Source organism: Protobothrops mucrosquamatus, unplaced genomic scaffold (genome assembly GCF_001527695.2).
Source record: "Protobothrops mucrosquamatus isolate PMUCROS unplaced genomic scaffold, P.Mucros_1.0 scaffold6, whole genome shotgun sequence".
NCBI lineage: Eukaryota > Metazoa > Chordata > Lepidosauria > Squamata > Viperidae > Protobothrops > Protobothrops mucrosquamatus.
The window spans coordinates 2,417,232-2,431,318 of NW_015386393.1; the positions used below are offsets into that span (position 1 = coordinate 2,417,232).

General features: G+C 42.5%; 1 protein-coding gene across 1 annotated transcript; it reads right to left on the bottom strand.

Annotated features, from left to right (window-relative positions):
- Positions 1–1,281: 1,281 nt before the first annotated feature.
- LOC107282225 (excitatory amino acid transporter 1) lies at positions 1,282–13,155 on the bottom strand. Its single transcript, XM_015809985.1, has 9 exons — positions 12,908–13,155; positions 9,851–9,988; positions 9,123–9,327; positions 8,706–8,748; positions 7,931–8,328; positions 5,936–6,169; positions 3,680–3,874; positions 2,869–3,003; positions 1,282–1,957 (listed from the first exon to the last, which is right to left on the bottom strand). The coding sequence occupies exons 1-9, from the start codon at positions 13,137–13,139 to the stop codon at positions 1,759–1,761; spliced, it is 1,779 nt and encodes a 592-aa protein (XP_015665471.1). The 5' UTR covers positions 13,140–13,155; the 3' UTR covers positions 1,282–1,758.
- Between the last annotated feature and the right edge of the window lie 932 nt (positions 13,156–14,087).

Below are 14,087 nucleotides of genomic sequence, written 5' to 3' on the forward strand. Positions count from 1 at the left end.
ATGTGCCAAATAGCCACTACTCTGAAGAAATCCCCTCCCACTCTTGTGCTTCATGGCAGCGTTTCTAAAGCTGTAGGCTACCAGCAAGACTTGGCCAGAGAAGACGGCATGGGAGACTGGGGTAGAAGCTACCTAGGAGAGGGAAGAAGGGCAAGAGGAAGAGATGGGTCTGGCTAATGCGCTTCAAAGGCAAGGATCGGGCAACAATTAAGCATGCAACAAGCAAACCTCTGGGAGAGGTAAAGAAGGACGTTGTCATGCAATGAAAAAAGGGAAGTAACCAGGAAAAGGTTAAAGGAAAGTTCTACCTAGCAAAGAGGGGGGAAAAAAGAGAACTCAGAGTGTTGGATTTGCTATGTCTTGGATTTCATCTTGAAAAGACATTTCCTATCAACCGCTATAATAAACCCAAATACTGTTCTTCTGATTAATAAAACGTTTCCCAGCTAAGTTGCCAAAGTGAGTGAAATGTTTCTTAGCTCTGCTTTGCAAATACCTGTTTGCAGAAAATTGTATATTGATGGTATATCGTGATACATTCCACAGTCTTTTTTGACACATTATAGAGATTTTTATATCAATATATAAAAAAGCATGAGGGTGGTGGCTCTGGAATGACTGTACTGGTCCTTATGCCACACTGGAGATCAGTCAAAGTCATCCAAGTCCCAAGGTTTATATATGAGGCAACAGGACCCTATCTTCAGTGACTTTCAAAGGATATGAGACAACTGGGAAAGCAGAAATCTATCAAAAGCCAAGAGTCACAGTTCAAGGCTATGTGCCCTGATGCTATCAGCAGCTACAGAAGAGAGGCTGTCTTGCTTATTTGTCTCTGAAAATAGTTACCGGTGTAAAAAACCAAGATACTGAGCTATATGCATCTTGGGTTGATAAACAAAGCCACTGTGTTCTGAACAATTAACCAATAAGGAAACAAAAGCAAATAAGCATTACCCTTATGATACCATAGTTCAAATAGTCCTCATTTAGTGACCACAATTGGGACTGGCAACTCAGTCGTTAAGCAAAATACTGTACTTGCTAAGTGAAACTGCAACTGTACTTATGATCTTTACTTCAGTTTTCCTTTGTGCTTACAATCTTTACTTCAGCTTTACAAAAGGACCCCTACAAAGGTCATAAATGTGAGGACTGATCACAAAGTTAGTTTTTCATCACCATCGAAACTGCAAAGAGTCGCTAAACAAGGGTTACATATAACAATCGTAATGAATGAAGCAGCAACAAATTGCACATATTTTTTTTAAAACATAAGCTGTACATAATTCTCCACTTTAATGATCCTCATAAATAAACATTTTCCATACCAATAAAGCATATATCTATATATATATATTATTTGGCTGCATCTTTTCCAAGTGCTAAAAATTTTCCAAAAATGAGCACAATCAATACAATTGTAGCACAAGACTTAAATTAGTTGGTCTTTATGGCACAGCACAGTATGTTCAAAGTTTATCTTCTTGGCAAGGAAATGTAGAATTGACTTGGTGGAGGATACTACCAGATGTGGTTAAGAGGCAGGAGAGGCAAAGTCGAACTCTATTGTCAAATCCTGATTCTAGGAGTACAATCACCTTTATTTAAAAAAATCCTTTTTTTCTGGTGACATGAACAGGGAAAACAAAGGAGCTGAGAGTTTGTGGGAGGACTGTGGTTGGCTCTTGCTTCTCTAGTGCTTCACAGTTGTGAGATTTTACAGATCCTATCCCGACAACACTCCACTCCTCCAAGTCACATTGGTGTCTCACTGTGGAGGTGCTTGTGTGTGTCATTCTCTTGGTATATTAGATGATAGGGTTTTTCATTCTCTTCAAGGACTGAATTGCTGAGGTCAGCATCCTGCATCTCCAGCTCATGGCGAGACAAGTGCGCTACAACACCAGCACCCAGTGAATCCCCCAGCACATTGACGGTGGTTCTGAGACGGTCTCTGAAAGCAGAAGAAGGAGGAATTATCAAGTCAAGCATTGCCTTGGAAGAAGGCTGCCATTTTCAATGCCAACAGAAGTCTATCTTCAGTCTCACATGGATATTGCTTGCAAATATAAGAACAGCTGTGCTAAGTTAGAGCAAGAGATGGAACTAGCCTGCCCTCTTGTTTCCTATAATGGTCTTCTATTTAAGGCAGGGGTGTCAAACTGCCGGCCTCTGGGCCGGATGCGTCATGCCGAAACCACACCCACCCCAGCTCCGGCAATGGGGGAAAAGTTGCGATTCGTCGCAACACATCACGTGATGTTGCAAGTTTGACATCCCTGGTTTAGGTTTCTGAAAGACCTGGTCTTTAACTACCACGCTTAATATAGAACTGTGACTCCATCTTTACTTTCTATCTACTTGATTTAGATAGCCACCCCGGTCTTCTTTACATCTGTCTTACTTTTTTACCCCAAGCATACAAAAATGCTACAAGTTCTCTTTTAGTGACTGTCTAATGACTGCTGAAGTAATACCGTAAGTAGAGTTGCAGTTTCACTTAGTGACTGCTTCGCTTAATGACCAAGGTGCCGGTCTCAATTGCAATTGCTAAATGGGGACCTATACTCAATATCATTGGTACAGAGTGGTAGCAGATCCCCAGGGTTTCTCACTGCCCGATCCGATGATGCTGGAGACTGGATACAGTGATTTCTACAGGCAGAGCAGGTGTTCCATCACTGAATGTGGGTGCTCTCATTTTTCAATGATAGTTGGGCAGGAGAAATCCTGCCATCTCCGTTACAATGACATGGAGGTGGGGAGGAAGAACAGAGGTCTATCTGTGGGCTACGTCTATTTAAAGTGGACTTAAACACAAACATCACCCTTAGCCCCAAACATTTCTCCCTCGCAGGGACTTACAGGAACCAGTCCACAGCCATAATCAAAGTGATGTCCTCCGTTGGCAATCCGACAGACGTCAACACGATTATCATGGTCACTAGGCCCGCCTGCGGAATGCCAGCAGCTCCGATACTGGCTGCGGTGGCAGTAATGCTGTGGTGAAGAGGGCATTGGTTAGATTGGAGGAGACTAAGTAAGGTAGTGCCTCGCTATGGGACTCCTCAAAAGCTGGCCTCACAGCTTTTGTTCATCCTCTTCTCCAAATTGGTGTCCACCAGATGGTTCTAGATTATGACTTTCACAGGCCAAAGGACTGTGGAAATTATAATCTAGAACACCTATAGGGCATCAGTTTGAAGACTCCTCCATTAAAATCTGCAGTTTGCAAGCTGGGAAATAATTCTGCAGAATGATTAAGCTTGGCCTTGCTGGTCTAGCTCAAGGATGAGGCTACAGATCAAAAAGTTCTTTGACTACGGATGTAAAATGCAGCAAGGTTTAAAAATTGTATTTTAAGATAACAGACGTAACAAAGTAAAACAAATGCAGAAGGATACTATCCACATATCCAAAATCTCATGAGGCAAATATGTGCTAAACAAGAGGCCCTCACTCCCCACCACCAGGCCATGGGCCTTTGGGAACCATCCCATACAAGTGGCGGGTGAGTGTGTGAAGCTTCATTTGCCCATGTGCAGCATTAGGTTCCACATGCAAAACCATCCCCTCCCCTCACCGCCATTGCTGCTAGTCCATGGAGCTGAAAAAATTGGGGACTCCTATGCTTTTGGCAAAGCAAACTAGCACACCTACATGTGCGTGTACTCACCTAATAGTAATGATCTGACCAAAATCCAGCTCGTAGTTGTTGACCTGTGCAATGAAGATGGCTGCCAGAGCTTCATAAAGTGCAGTGCCATCCATGTTGATAGTTGCTCCCACTGGCAGAACAAACCTGGTAACTCGTTTATCCACCCTGTTGTTTTCTTCCAGGCAACGGAATGTGACAGGAAGTGTGGCTGAGCTGGAACCAAAACATCTCATAACTTGCGAACAAGGCCAAAAGATGGCTCCTCTCAGCCTAATTCAAACACAAAGCTTTGACAGCCTTTGGTTTGGTATCTGAGCACCTGCTCCAATATGGATTTGCCTGCTTTTGGTGATCTGAGAGACTCTGCTCAAATGAATGCAAACTGGGCCTGATAGAAGAGAACATTTGTCGCTCAGAGTTGAAGTGTGCAGCCTTTGTTGCTCTCTGAGCTTGTTTGTTTTCTTGCAAACTATGCTCCCCCATTCTAGCACTGATAATGTTACCTAGTTGGGTAATTAAATGTCTGCAAGAAAACAACCAAACTCAAAGAATACCAAGGACCCCACAATCTGGCCTTTTTTATGTTGACACCCAACACTCGGTGCTCAGTAGGGCCTTCCCTCCTCGCAGCTAACTATGGCACAAACATTGTGGTAGTTTCTTTTTTCAGCCTCATCCCCATGAACATTGCCTTCAAATTCATTCCTAGCCCGAGCAGAACTGGGCTTCAACTAGTCCAGCATGGCTGGCTCAGGAATTCTGGGAGTTGAAGTCCACGAGTCATAAAAGAGCCAAGGTTGCCTACCCCTGAACTAGTCTTTCCCCCTTCTTCCAACATTGTCCAAGAATGGCTTTAAGATATTTAAAATGTTTTACATGATCATCCATTTCCTTGGAGAGACTTCAGGAACTGTCAATGACTGCAAGGAGGGGCAAGATAGCAAGCAAATTTCACATCCATATATTTTTTGCTTATTTATGGGTACTTCAATTTTGCTTATTTATGGGTACTTTAATTTTGTAACGAAGAAAGGCCCTTAGACCAGTTTTTCTCAATCCTGGCAACTTTAAGCTGTGTGGACTTCCTACTGGCTGGGGAATTCTGGAAGTTGAAGTCCACACAGCCTCAAGTTTCCAAGATTGAGGAAACACTGTCCTAGACTGGCCATTTGAGTCCAGATCAGAACCATGTAAACCTCCAAATGTTTTTGATGGATGACAGATTTTATCCTTGCTATTTTTCTACTTTTAACGCCATGTTCTATTTTATGTTATGTTTTTAATCTTTTATGAGTGAATGTTAATTACCAGATTTTGATAATGTGTCTCTATGTGGGGGTATATGTTTTAATCAATGATAGCTAGTATGTAAATTTTACTTTGATGCAGAAGCCATTTTAAGAAAACCCAAAATTCATAAAAGTTCTTAATGAAGAATATTTTATGGCCTTTTAGGAGCTAATTCACCTCTATATTCTCTCATATAAGCAGGAATGCAAGTTGCCTGGGATGAAATTTGAGCAGAGTTGCTAAGCTGTTTGAAGAATATTATATTCATTTATTCATTATTTCCATTTATATGGCTGCCTGTCTCTCAAATGACTCTGTGGAGCATACAAGATCAAAAACAATTCAACAAAGCAACAATAACTTTGAATTGTGTGGATATCTTTCTTTCATTCCTATCTGTTTTTTGTCATTCTTATAATCTGTTATTCTTCTAATTTTATTGTTGTATTTTTTTCCAGGTGTTAAAATATTTTTACTTGTGAATTACTCAGTCATTGGAGATTGGGCAGCATACAAATTTAAATAATAGCAACAATAAGCTAAGGTCACAGACATAAACCCAACTAATAAAAAACTAACATTAACAATTAATTCCATTAATTAATTGAGATTGCTGGAGCAAATTAAGGCTTACCAGTTGCTTCCAAAGGAAAGAAAAGCTTTTTTCTCTCTATACTTCCAAGCCAATATCCTTAACTCCTGCTTCTCCCCATCTTGTTAAGAGCTGCTTCTTCCAACTGTGAACAACAAAAGGGCCTGGCAACTAATCTGACACACAACACACACACACTACTTGTGACTTAAGATCCCCAACTGTTGGCTTGGCTGGGAGGTACATTTTCCAACAGTGAGTTCCAAAAAAGGCTTGGAAACAACACACACACACACACACACACACACACACACACACACACACACAGAGTCCTGGGACTGGTACCCAGATGGCTTGCCTGCCTGTCCCATTCCTTTGCAAGAGACCATCACCTGGAAGACGTTCCCAAGGCTGTAACGAGGGCTTGCAGGAGGCCAGCCACGAAGATCCAGGGGTTTTTGCGGGTGACGATGAAGTAGATGAGTGGAAGGACACAGAGGCCATGGATCAGGAGACCCACAATAACTGTAAGTGTGTACAGGCCTAACTGGCCTCCCATCACTGCCAGGTCCTCCATCTCCAAAATCTTACCAGCGATCAGAAAGAGGATCCCGATAGGGGCGTACCTGTTATGAAACATATCAAAATAGTGCTAACTCCCAAACTCAGCTCTGAGCTGACCTGGAAAACAGGCAATGCTTTGTGCTTTCAGAAAAGGTTGTTGACGCTTTACTAGCTTTTCATGCTGAAGGGTCTCCAAGTTCTCCTAGAGCAGTGATGGCAAACCTTTTAGAGACCAAGTGCCCAAAAACTGGCTCGCGCCCCTGCTCCACCCCCTGCCCTGCCCTCACCCCATCTCCCACCTGCCCACACACTGCCTCCAGGGCCCACTGCAGATCACCCAGGCAGCCCAGCAGCGCCATGGCGGCCACGCCCTCTGCCCACGCCCCGCAGCATCAACTGTGTGGGATGGGGCATGAGGTCAGTCTTGTCTATGCTGCCTGGCTGCTATGTCCTTGGCTGCGCTGCTCCGTGTGGGCCATGCTCGGGGGCGACTCTCCTCCAGGGGGGCTGCTGGTGAGGTGGGGGGAGGCGAGTCTGGGGCAACGGCACGTGTGCCCACAGAGAGGGCTCCGAGTGCCGCCTCTGGCACGCGTGCCATAGGTTCGCCACCACTGCCCTAGAGACTCTTTTCCCCAAAGGCAACTGGACTTTTTTTGTTTTTTTCTTTGAAAACGTTTGCAAACAAGTGTAAATCAAGCTTCCAAGGTCCACTGCCAGTCAGAACCAACTGTAATCTCCTGGGTGATCAGCCAATGCTGATTTAGTTAAGGCAATTTCGATGCTGAAATTAAAATTCCTACCAGTTAAAGTTTCAGATTTGCTTAATTACAAAGTTGTCACGCAACCTTATTGGTCATCAAGCAATTCTGGTAAAACAGATAAATTTATAGTAATTAGCATACTTTTAAGAAAAAAAGATTAGTCATTATTACCCAGGTTTCCCAGTCTGGTGCCCTTCAGATGTATTGATTCTACAATTCCCACAAGGTTTGGTCAACTAAACTATCCATCCCTTTGGTTTTTAGTTTTATTTAATCCTCATTAATTTTAATTGTTTTTGTATTTGTTATCATTTTGTAAGCCACCCAAAGTTGCTTCAACAGTGAAATGGGCAGCATATAAATGTAATAAATAAAACAAACTAATAAACCACCCTACTGCTTAGAAATGCTGTGAGTTGTAATCCCAAGACACCTGGAAGACATGAGGCTGGGGAAGGTCCTTCATTATTTATGAAGAATGCAATTGTTCCTATGCATCAAACTGGGGGTCGTCTAGTCTACTGCCTTTGATACTTTAATGGGAAGCTCCTAAGTAAGGCATGAAGGTAATAGCGCTCCTTCATTTCTCCTTCAGCAAATTGTAGTCTATAGTCTTCCAGCTTTATTTACCAACTGCCAATTGCTAATTCTACGAAGACATCTGCTGCATCAAAACTATCTGGGCCAGTGTTTTGTTTCCCCAGTGGCCAACACATGATCTAATATCCTTCTCCCTGATCTCAACAAATGCTATTCAGAGACAGAAACGACTGGAAACTCCACTTACCTAGAGCTAATAGCTTTTGATCAACCTGTCCAACAATTAAGCAAGCCTTATGTCCCAAGTAAAAAATCTAAAAACTTTAGAATCTGCCTAGAAAAATCTGGTTAGTAGTAGGATTAAAGCTACAACCAATACGTTACATCTAGCAATTTTTTAAAGCTGATCCTATTCTTGCCTAAGTTTAACCACAGCTTTCCAGAATTAGCACAGAGTAAGACTGCTTTTCAAAGATATCACAGCCTGCCCCCTGCTCAGGTTAGGAGGGACCCTGTCCTCACCATATGATAACTGCCACCATCCGCAAGATGGCTTCATTGAGGCAGTCAAAAAATTCCCGCAGGGCGTGTCCCTTTTGCTTCATGTTGCCAATCACCAGGCCAAAGCAGATAGAGAAGACAACGAGGCCAAGGGCATTCACCCCGTTGACCGAGCCCGGGCCGGGGATGACCTCCTCAAAATTCAGCACTTCCGGGAGGCTCCCTAGAGCGTTAGTGACATTATTCCAGACTCCCAAAGCATTTTCAAGTGGCAGGAGAGGCAAACTGGCAATGGTGGCACTGTAGTTGAAACCGCTGCTGTTGGTATTCCGATTTGGGTGCTGTGGCAACATGGCCGCAGGAGAAGTGTTGCTCACAACCGTTCTGTTGATAACCCGGACACTGTACTGAGTCTTATACTGGAAGGGAAGCAGAAGGAAGGATCAGCTCGGGCTCTTATGAGAGAAACAACATCCAAATGAGCAACTCTCACAAACTCTGCAGATGAGAAAGGTCTCAAGTGGTATACCGGTCACTTAGTAAGTCATCTGAATTGAACAGGGAATGCTTGAGCCACAATTTCCCCATTTTCATCATGGACTATCTTGGGTGGGAGTTTTAGTATGCATTATTTATATGAGAGACATATATGCATGCCAAAGCGTTGACTATTAATATTGTTGTAGTGTTTGGTTTCAACTTTAGTTACCAAAGCTGAGCGTATAACTCAAAATTGGTCACAAATAAGCAAACTCCCAGGTTTGGAAGTTGAATTAGGACCATCAACTCTTCTTACCTGTCTAAAGCAGGCTTCTACAAGATTGGGTGGAAACATATTCCTACAAGAGAAAAAGCAGAAGGACGTTAATCTCCCTTTGGCGTCAGTTTGAAGGTTTTAAACTGCTGGGTTGTAGCTAATCACCATGCAAACAGCCCAGAACTGAAGGTGACAAACCTCTCCTGACTGACTTAGGAATTCACTAACAGGGACCACAGAACTCAGTTGGACAAAACTAGCAAAAGAAAGCACAGCTCATTTCCTGCTGGAGGACATTGCTAAGGCAGCACTAGAAAATTGCTTTCAGGGTCACCTTGCCACTTCCATTGCACTTCAAAGTTAACAAATGAATGACAGCTTCCCCTTCCAACCGTTTTACACTTTCCATAACCAGCCCAGCATCAGAAGATTCTGCCCTGGCTTAAAACTGCTCACCGGATGAGGTCCATGAAAGCATCAGTTGCATGGACCTGATCAATTTTGCCCTCCCCTCGGAGGCCTTTCTTGCTCCCTTTTCCTGGGTGTATGATGAGGACCATACAGATTCCAATGAAGACGGCAATGATGGTTGTCATCATATAGTAAATGACAGCACGCAGTCCCATCTTGCCAGAGGCACTGCTGTCCAAAGACGCCATGCCTGAAAAGGGAGGAAAAGTCATAGTTCAGCCATGGAGGATCATAGGAGACCTTATTCTCAGCCATCTCCAGAATTGCTTTGGAAATCGGATGCTTCATCAGATGGACTTCTTGATCCAACCCAGGGTTGCATTTTTATACTTACAAAGTCCTGACGTGATCTGTTCAGTAGAAAGATGGAAACTAGAGAAGGTACCTTAGCTAGGTTTGTACCCCGAACACACCCAAAGAAAAAAAAATTGACAATTCCTAATCCCAAAAAGATAAATTTACAACCACTGGAGAAAGAGAGGGCTTATCTAGTTCTTCTTGAAAGAGAAGGATCAGAACAGTAGTTCAACAGTCAATGAGTCCCATCTTTCTATGTGTTCTGGGAACCATTCATCCCTGGGGTTTCTCCCCCAAAATCAAACAACTGTATTGGTGGTTTCTAAGCCTACTGTAGCACTAGACTGTCAGAAGCTGGACAGCACTTTGCTGATCTGACCTTATGACAACGAGTCTCAGGTATCCTGCCCATTCACCTGTGATAAGGCTAGAGACAATTAATGGAAGAACCAACATCTGCAGCATTCGCATCAACAACTCTCCAGGAAACGAGAAGTATTTGATTTGGCGATAGGTCATCCGATACGGCCGCAGGGCGAGGGCCAGAGTAATCCCTGTAAAACATCAGGCCGAAAAGGAAAAATGTTACAATTCTACTACTGACAAAGAACAGGGCTCTTCTTACATCAGTTGTTTTCAGTTTATTTACCTGCACTGATATCCCATTTTTTTCTCCAGGTATTCAAGTCTGTGGACTCAGCCTGGCTCACCAGACTTGGAGACCCAATCTGTGGTGGCCTCACCAGAGGACACCTTCTCAAGCAAGGCTGCTTTTCCACTGCTATCATCTGTCTAGGATTGTATTTACTGTCATTCTAGATCAGTGTTTCTCAATCTTGGCAACTTTAAGATGTGTGGACTTCAACTCCCAGAATTCCCAGCCAGCCAAATGGAAATCAGAAAAGGAAATGCTTCTGATCACCCCATCAGTAAATAAATGGATCTGAAGATGGATATTTCGCTGTTTATCACCTTTGGTTGTAGGAATTGGCTTCAACAAATATTAAATATTACTCAGTCTTATTATGATTTCTTTTATGGACTCCCCAAATGTGTAGGAAAAGTGTTTCTATTATAAAGAGTTCCAGTTCCCCCCCCATACTTCTTAGACTTCGTGTCAAAAAAGTTGAATAAAAGCAGCATACAGCATATCCCTGGATTCAGTAATTTGTTTAACCATGAATGCCAAATAAATCAGAGTGGTTGGATTTGCACAATTTATTGCACAAGCCAAACATACTATATTAATATATGACCCAGGCCTGTGAACTTTTGAGATTCCAGCAATCTTGTCTGTAAGCAATCCAAAACATGCCTGGAAACTGGGTTTGTCCACCCCTTTGGGGAAATAGCTCTCACTTCCAATTCAAATGGAACTGCAAATATATCTGTATATCTGGAACACATGAGATTTGGGATGCCTGAAGTGCATTCTTGTCTACATTTTGCTATTTCAACTAATTCCATATCCTCTCTCTCTACAACACTACTGTGTACAATGAACTGCATTTAATAAGAGTGAAAAAAGACTATTAAGTATAACTGTAACACTTTATATCACATTAGAGAGTGAGAGAGAGGAAGGAAGGAAGGAAGGAAGGAAGGAAGGAAGGAAGGAAGGAAGGAAGGAAGGAAGGAAGGATTTTAATCTGTTCACTTCCAGCTGCTTTGGCTTTAAGAGCTTTCCTTTCTTTTCTTTTAAATTAGAAATCTGAAAGAACAGAATTATTGGCCTGGTTTCAATCAACATTCCATCCATGTCAAACTGAACTGACTCATGACTATTTAACTTACTTAATCTCCTGAGGTTCTTTCTTTCTTTTTTGTTTTTGAAAAACAGATGGCTTTTCCCCAACTGTGCGCTGTTAATCAACTTCCAAACCTCCACAGGATTGTGTTGGTACACGTCAAGCCTATGACAGATCCTAATTTGCACAGGCAAAAAGGAAGTTGTACAGCCTAAGGGTTAATTCCCAGTTCTGCTCCTCCTAGTGCCTCAGCTGCAATACAACTGGCTATAACTCAATACAAGCTGGAAACAAACCCAAACTACCAACCAATCTTGGAGCCAGATCCTGTTGTAGGAGATAATCACTTATCTAAACTGTCAGATGCCAGCCCAGTGAACTACCAAGTCTACAAGGAAAGGATCTGTCAACCGTTATGAAAACAGTGACAACACCTCTCATGGAGTGCTTACCTTTTAACGAATTCTCATTAACATCCCAATTACAGGAGACAATCACTCATATAAGCTGTCAGATGCCAACATAGTGAAGATGCCAACCCAGCAGAGGCAGGGACAATAGATTATAAAAATGGTAGAAACACCTCTACAGAAGGGCTTATCTTTCACTTAACACAATTTCAATTAACACAACAAGCACTTTTCGAGAGCTAGAGATGGTAGATCTTTTAATTTTAGTCCCCAAACCAGCAAAGAATGCCAAAAACTCAGCCCAGAATATGTCAAATAAAAAGAAAAAAATAAATGCGTCCCAGTTCATGCACAAAATATATACTTATACTTACCATTGAGCATAATCTACCTGCAGGTCATAATGTAATGTAATGAATGTTAAGATCATGGGACACTTGAGCCTCCAAGCTACTCTCTATAGAACCCCATCAGCATCTCGAGGAATGTCCCCTCGGCTTTGCCATTATTGATAAAAAAAACTCTATCCAAAAACTCCTGTTCAGGTTTCTATACCACAAGCAACCTTTTCTCTTATGAAAAAGAACTCTGAAGAATGCTATGAAAAATAACAAAGGGGTTTTCCATGAGGGACAAGTGCCTTCAGATTACCTCCAAATGTTTTGCCACTATCAACAGAAATCATTAAATCAGGTCTTCTCAATCTTGGCAACTTTAAACTCTGTGGACTTCAATTCCCAGAACTTCTCAGCCAGCATGCTGGCTGAAGAATTCTGGGAGTTGAAGTCCATGCAGCTTAAAGTTACTAAAGTTGAGAAACACTGAATTAGATTGAGTAGATAAGAGGGTTGTGAAGGGACCTGAAAGCAAAACTGAGAGGGAGAAGAAACAAAAGTCAGAAAAGGCAGTCTCTCACAGGAGAGGATCCAGCTGGCAATTAAAAAAACCCTTTCTGTTCCTAACCGATTCCAAAACCCTCTCTTTTAAGCAGTTACTATTCTTTCCTATTTTGTTAAACTTAGGAAATGCATCAGTTCAAAACAAAGTGGTTAACTTTGCAATATCCAACCTAGCTTACTGTACTTACTGTACTGCTTTTTAATTGGTTTTTCTAAAACAATGTTCAAAATGGTTCACAAACAAACAAATCATTGAAAACATATTGAAAGCAGGAAGTTCATATTTCTTAATTAATGGTGGGATTACAATTTCACCTGGACCTCTAGACAGGCACAGAGGTGCACAGTTCAATGGCTGCAAGATCCCTCCATGCCCTCCCATGCCTTGATCTCTCAAAGGCCCTTTCTCTCCATACCCAGCAAGACAGCCAAGATGGTGAGTAGAACAAAAGCATTTCTCTGGAAGAAGCCCTTGACGCTCTCTCGGGTGATATTGTACATTTGCTTCCTGGCATGTGCTGCACGCTTCCCCAGGGCATGGCGGAAGCGATGCACCCGGCTCCCCGATCCAAGCTGCTTAGATGTCTCCTCATTCAGGAAGAGGCTGTTGATGTGGGTCTGATGCTCGCCCATAATGGGACTCAGCATTCAGAGAGTCAGGAGCCCCAAGAAGCTGTACAGGAAAAAGCAGAAAGAGGATTTAAGATGCTGGGAAATATGGCTCTTTTCCTACCTAGCAGCTTCAGTCCTTGTGTACTAATTTTAACTATCCACACTCTTGGAAGTCCCATTCAGTCATGGCAAGAAACTGTCAACGAGTTAAAAAATTCCACCTGTACACACAGAGATATGAATAAAATAAGGAATCAGAAAGTAGGAAGGGGCTGGTCATGCCATCAAGTACTAGCCCCTGCTCAATGCAGAATCCCAAACTAAAGTATCTCCAGGAAATGTCATCCAGCCCCTGCTCAAACACATGCAAGGAAGGAAGGGGTGCTCAACACCTTGGCAAACTACAAGGAAGATTTTCCTAAGTTTCAACCAGAATCTGCTCTTCTGCAGTTTCAGAACATTACTCTTGTGCCCTACAAAACAATAAAGAACAGGTCTTGGTCTTCTTCTGGATGACACTCCTTCAGGTATTTGAAAAACGTTATATTTTTCCTGTTCAGCAGTCTTATCCCAAAGCGAAGCAAACCCTGTTTCCTCACTCTCACTTCATCAGACTTCTATTCTAAGATTATTGCCCAATTTTGCCCTTCTTGGAACTGATTCCAGTTGAGCTGAATTCTTCAGATTTGGTGCCCAGAAGCAGCATCAAAAATGATTAGGGGGCTGGAGGCTAAAATATACATGAAAAACAGTTGCAAGAATTGGATACATTCTAGTTAGTGAAAAGAAGGACTAGGGGTGACATGATAGCAGTGTTCCAGCATTTGAGGTGCTGCCACAAAGAAGAGGGGGGGGGGTCAACCTATTTTCCAAAGCACCAGAAGGGAAGACAAGAAACAATGGATGGAAACTAATCAAGGAAAGAAGCAACCTAGAACCAAGGAGAAATTTCCTTTTCCTAACAATGAGAACAATTAACCAATG

What these genes read in the sequence shown, in the direction of transcription:
- LOC107282225 (XM_015809985.1), bottom strand. Translation starts at nt 13,139, where the DNA reads ATGCTGAGTCCCATTATGGGCGAGCATCAGACCCACATCAACAGCCTC. An exon ending in CATCTTGGCTGTCTTGCTGG is followed by an intron (nt 9,989 to 12,907) that starts GTATGGAGAGAA and finishes GATGTTTTACAG; the next exon opens with GGATTACTCTGGCCCTCGCC. An exon ending in ATGGTGGCAGTTATCATATG is followed by an intron (nt 6,170 to 7,930) that starts GTGAGGACAGGG and finishes GTTTCATAACAG; the next exon opens with GTACGCCCCTATCGGGATCC.